This window comes from Mus musculus, chromosome 9, assembly GCF_000001635.26.
Source record: "Mus musculus strain C57BL/6J chromosome 9, GRCm38.p6 C57BL/6J".
NCBI lineage: Eukaryota > Metazoa > Chordata > Mammalia > Rodentia > Muridae > Mus > Mus musculus.
Genome location: NC_000075.6, coordinates 88,432,930 through 88,438,929, shown reverse-complemented (window position 1 = coordinate 88,438,929; position 6,000 = coordinate 88,432,930). Strand labels below are relative to the sequence as shown.

The 6,000-nt window shown below is 41.5% G+C and overlaps 1 protein-coding gene across 2 annotated transcripts in view; it reads left to right on the top strand.

Annotated features, from left to right (window-relative positions):
- Snx14 (sorting nexin 14) overlaps positions 1-6,000 on the top strand; it is a 62,175-nt gene continuing 56,175 nt past the window's right edge. For both annotated transcript variants that reach the window (NM_172926.4, NM_001359958.2), the window contains exon 1: positions 1-262. In NM_172926.4, coding sequence (NP_766514.3) covers positions 123-262 — 140 coding nt within the window. In that variant the 5' untranslated portion in view covers positions 1-122. The remainder of the gene's footprint in view (positions 263-6,000) is intronic.

Below are 6,000 nucleotides of genomic sequence, written 5' to 3'. Positions count from 1 at the left end.
GTGCGGCTGAGTCTAGCTGTGAAGCTGGGTGGTGGGTGGCAATGTGGCTCCGCCGCCGGGGTTTGGGGGTGCCCTCCGCCTCTGCCTCTGAGGGCGGCACGTCCTCCCCTGCGTGGACTGAGATGGGGTCTTGGGTGCGGACGATCTGCGGGAGGCTGAAGCAGCGGCTGCGGCTGGACGTGGGGCGCGAGATTTGCCGTCAGTATCCGCTGTTCTGCTTTCTGCTGCTCTGCCTCAGCGTCGCCTCGCTGCTCCTCAACAGGTACCTGCTGTTGGCCCCGCGGCGGCCGCTCGAGAGCCCGCAGGCTGCTGGGCGGCGGGCAGGAGCGCACTCTGCACCGCGGTCTCGGGAAGGGCGGCCCAGGTTGCTCCCGGATATGCGGACGGGTGCGGGCCCGGGACCACGCAGCCTTCGTGGTTACCTGGCTCTCAACCTCTCCTTTTTGACCATTTCTCAATGACGAGCCTTTATCGTCTGTTTTACAATTACAATCTGTAATGCCACCTCAGTTCAGTAAAGGTGATCGGAGGGAGGTGGCTTCAAGGTTCTGTCGCAGCCTCTCCTCTTGGGGAAGCCTTCTCTCGCAACAGTACGCCCTCACACCGGCACACACCTTTGCAACCACAATTTCGTCTCTTTAAAATACTGGTTTTTGACCCAAAGTCAGAAAGCAGTGTAGTACCCATCGCAACTCTACAATATTCTGGTTTTTCTTTTTTTTCAAGATCTGTAGTTAAATTGACATTTTGAGGTCAGAAGTCTCCGCCCCTGAAGCTTGTTGTGTTTTATATTTCCAGAAGTAGTATGGGTGCAGTGATAGTAGAAAAGATGTGTACTTAAAAACATCGTCACATTCTTTTCTCTGTTTTGAACAAGCAGTCGCCTTTTATTTTGAAGTAATTCATTTGCAAGAATAACAGTGAGAAACATACACAAGAGATTTGACTTAGTAGTTTCACTAAGGCTATTTCCTGTGATTCTGACAACAGTTTTGTTGTTTTCCTTCATTTCTCGCTCTCTCTCTCTCTCTCTCTCTCTCTCTCTCGTTTCTGCCATCTTGGTGGCTTTGTAGAATTGGGGCTTAAGCGATAGATTAACAGATAGTAATTACTATGAATTACTGTCTTACAGAAAAAGTGCCCGGCTTGTGATGATGAGGTGCTTGATTGTAGGGCTGTGGGAGAAGTGAGTTCCTTTAACAGCAGACATTACTAGTTACTTAATACAGTTCTGTCCTCTGAAAGGTGTTTCAAGCTGGACTAGCAAAGCCGAGCAAAATGTAAACTATAGGATGTGAGTTTTGTCCTCAACTTTCTTCGATGGAAACTGACTAAAGTATAATTCTTCTCTAAGGTGCATCAGCCATGTGTTGGGGACAGATTGAACTAGCAATTCTGAGGTCACCAAAGTAGGAAGTCATAGAATGTAATGTGATATGTGATCTGTACTATGAATTGGTATTATGCAAAGAAGGGAGAAAATACACATACATTTTTATCTCTGAATGGTCATATTTGTGAGCAAAATTATTTTTGCATACTTCCCCCCGATTTGTTCCTATTGAATCAACTAAAGTGACATTAAACATCACAGTACTGTCCCTTTTATTTTATTATTTTATGTCTATGGGTGGTTTTTAAAGTTATTTATTTTATGTGTATGAGTACACTGTAGCTGTCTTCAGATACACTATTACAGATGGCTGTGAGGCATCATGTGGGTGCTGGGATTTGGAACCAAGGACCTCTGGAAGAGAAGTCAGTGGTCTTAATTGCTGAGCTATCTCTCCAGCCCCGTCCATGGGTGTTTTATCTGCAGGTGTATCGGCACCACGCCCATCCAGTGCTGATGGTGGCCAGAAGATGGTCTTGGTTCCCCAGGAAATGGAATTAGAGACATCAGTGAGCGGCCATGTGGGTGCTAGGAATGGACTCCTCATCCTCTAGAAGGGCAGTCCTGCCCCCCCCCCCTTGTTGAGCTCTCTCTCCAGCGCCCCCACAGTGTTTTCTTTGAATAAGTGGTTAGCGAGCCTTTCAGGAAAAGAATTAGGGAAGGTGCAGAGCAGGATGAGTAATGAGCTTTTTATGACACATGTACTTCTCTTTAAGATGTGTACTGCTGTGATGTGTGTATGTGTGTGAGAGAGACAGACAGACATGTACACACATAGACACACATAGATATAAACATATATGCTGTATATGCTTATATTGTCCATGGAATGTCATTTGGGAAAACATGGTCTCTTCTGCCAAAAGGAACTGGTAGGTTCATCTACTCTGATTTTTTTTTTTTTTTTTTTTTTACATTTTCGTTTTTCTTTACAGCAATTATAGTACACATAGTAGTCCCTGATGTATCTGCACCATACTTTTCAGTATCCATTCATCGCTTGGAGGACACTGAGGCTCTTTCCATCTCTTGCTGCTATGTATGACTAGAGAGGCAGTGCACATGACTGAGCAAGTGTGTGTGGAGTAAGGTGGCAAGCCTGGTGGACACTTGCCAAGAAGTGGTGTAGGTGACCTGTCATAAATTTACTTGTAGCCTTTTGAGAATTCTCCACAATGATTTCCATCATGGCTGCAGCAATTTGCAGTCCCACCAACAGTCGATGCAAGGTCCCTTTTTCCTACGGTTCTCCAGCATTTGCTGTTTTGTTGCTCTTCCATTCTGACTGGGGTAAGAGAAAAGTTAAAAGTTGCTTTGATTTGCATTCTCCTAAGTGCTAAGGATGATGAACATGCATTTAATATATTTCTTAGCCATTTTCATTTCTTCTTTTGAGAACTGTCTGTTTAGGTGCATTTTTTGATGGGTTGGTGTTGTTGATTGGTTCTAATGCTGCTAGTGTTTATTCAGCTCCCAAAGTTACACAGAAACCCACATGTCTGCATGTAAGATGCTGAGGATCCCTGCCTCAACTTGGCTTTGATTAGTCAATAAACTTGATGTGGCCAATGGCTGGGCAGGGAGTCAGAGGTGGGACTTTAGGATTTGTGGGCAAAGAGACTGAGGAAGGAGGAGACTTGCCATTCCAGGGAAGGAATAGGATGCAGGCTTGAGAGATGTGGAAGATAGAGTACCAGCTATGTAAAAGCCGGGGAGCGGCCCCAGCCCCCTCATTTGGTCTGGAGTAGCAAAGATGGAATATAGATTTTAGTAAGTAGTAATCCAGGAGTATTGGAGGGGAGACGCTAGCAACATGGAAGTTTAGGAATGGCCCAGCCACTGAGCTGATTAAGGCATGTTAAATATAAGACTGTGTGTGTGTATGTGTGTGTGTGTATGTCTTTCATTTGAGTATTGGAGCTGTAGCAAGGAACCTGAGCAGCTGCTGCTGGCAAGATTAGAGCAGATCTACCACTATAGTTTTTTTTTTAATGAGTTCTTTATATATTTTGGATATTAATCCCCAGTCAGATTTATAGCTAGCAAAGATGCTCTCACATTCTGTGGGCTTCCTCTTTACCCAGTTGATTTTTTTGATAGCTGAGTAGAAGCTTTTTAGTTTTTAAGTTCCTCTTGTCAATTGTTGGCCTTACTTCTTGGGCAGATGGGATCCTATTGAGAACATCCTCTGTATACTTTAATCATGTAGACATTCCTGTTTTCTCCCAGAGTTCCAGTGTTTCGGGCTTCAGATTGAAGTCTTTTATCCATATGGAATTCATTTTGGTGGAAGGTGATAGGTACAGATCTAATTTCATTCTACATTTGGCCGTTCAGTTTTTTTTTTTTTTTTGGCACCGTTTGTTGAAGATCCTTTCTTTTTTTCTAGCTTATTTTTGGTATCTTTGTCAAATACTAAATGGCTGAAGTTACGTATATTTAAGTTTGGGCCTTTGACTTGTTTTCTTGGTCTACATGTCTACCTTTGTGCCAGTTCCATATTGTTTTTATTGTTTTGATTCTGTAATACATCTTAAGATCTGGAATGATAATCCCTCCCACATTTTCTTCTTCTTCTTCTTCTTCTTCTTCTTCTTCTTCTTCTTCTTCTTCTTCTTCTTCCTTCTTCCTTCTTCCTTCTTCCTTCTTCCTTCTTCCTTCTTCCTTCTTCCTTCTTCCTCTTCTCCTCCTCCTCCTCCTTTTTTTTTTTTTTTTTTTTTTTTTTTGCTCAGGATTGTTTTGGCTTTCTGGGGCCTATTTTGGCTCCATATGAATTTCAGGACAGGTTTTCTACTTCTGTAAATGATGGGATGGAGATTTTGATTGAGATTACATATAGTCTGTAAATAGCTCTTGGTAGAATGGCCATTTTCAGAATATTATTTTACCAATCCATGAATGTGGGATGTCTTTCCATTTTCTAGTGTCTTTTTTTTTTTCTTGAGACAGGGTTTCTCTGTGTAGCCCTGGCTGTCCTGGAACTCACTCTGTAGATCAGGCTGGCCTCAAACTCAGAAATCTGCCTTCCTCTGCTCCCGAGTGCTGGGATTAAAGGCGTGTGCCACCACCGCCGGCTTTTCTGGTGTCTTTATCTCTTTCTTCAGAGTTTTAATGTTTTAACCATAGATTATCATTTACTTCCTTGGTTAGGTTTATTCCTAGATATTTTATTTTCTTTGAGGCTATTGCGAATGGGAGTGTGTCTATCAGTTCCTTTGTATGTATGTTGTTGGTGTATAGAATGACTATTGATTTTTGTAAGTTGATTCTGTATTGTGCGACATTGATGGATTTCTTTATCATTTCTAGAAGTTCTCTAGTAGATATTAGGGGATGTCTAGTATATAGTATTATATAATCTGCAAATAGGGATAGTTTGACTTCTTTCCTTATTTGCATCCCTTTAATTTCCTTCTCTTGCCTTATTGTTCCAGCTAGTACTTTAACCATGATGTTGAAAAGGTATGGTATGGGGACAGTGCCAGTATCTTGCCGCTGACTTGAGTGAGAGTACTTCAAGCTTTTCTCCATTTAGGATGATGTTGGCTGTGAGCTTCTCATTTAGAGCCTTCATTGTGTTGGGGTATGTTCCCTCTAGCCCTCCATTCTCTAGAACTTTATCATGAAGTCATGTTGGATTTGTCAAAAGCCTTTCTGTGTCTGTTGAGATGATCATGTGATTTTTGTCTTTAAGGCTGTCTATGTCGTTGATTATGTTTATTGACTTGCATGTGTTTTGACATTGCTGCATTTCAGGGAAAATCTCACTTGGTTATGATGTACTGTATAATCTTTTTGATGTATGTTTGTATTCTGATTGCAAAAGATTATTGAGCAGTTTTTTTTTCTTCCAGTCTAAGATCACCAAGGATATTGGCCTGTAGTTTTTTTTTTGTTTGTTTGTTTGTTTTGTTTTTTCTGTGTCTTTACCTGGGTTGGGTATTAGAGTAATACTGGCTTTGTAGAAAGTGTTTGGGAGCTCTTTTTCTGATCCTGTTGTTTTTGAATGATTTAAGAAAGCTTGGCTGTAGTTAATCTTTTTAGGTTGTTGACTTCTTAATTTAATTTTGGTGATTTGGTTGGAGTTAGACATCCATTTCTTTTATTTTTTAATTTTTGGTTAATGGAATATATATTTTGAAATTATTCCCTTATACTATTCTGAATTTCTTTGGTGTTTGTTGTAATGTTTCACTGTTTTATTTTTGACTCTGTCATCTTGAGTTCTCTTTCTCTCTCTCTCTCTCTCTCTCTCTCTCTCTCTCTCTCTCTCTCTCCCTTCCTTCCTTCCTTCCTTCCCTCCTTCCTTCCCTCCCTTCCTTGTCTGTCTGCCTGTCTGTCTTTCTTTCTTTCTCCCTTCTTTCCTACCCTCCTTTCTTCCCTCCCTTCCCTCCCTTCCTTCCCTGTCTGTCTGTCTGTCTTTCTTTCTTTCTTTCTTTCTTTCTTTCTTTCTTTCTTTCTTTCTTTCTTTCTTTCTTTCTTTCTTTCTTTCTTTCTTTCTTTCTTTCTTTCTCTTTCCATTAATTGGGTCAAGGATTGACAGGTCTTGTCTATCTTCTCAAAGAACCAGCACATAGATTCACTAATTCTTTGTATTGGTTTGTTTG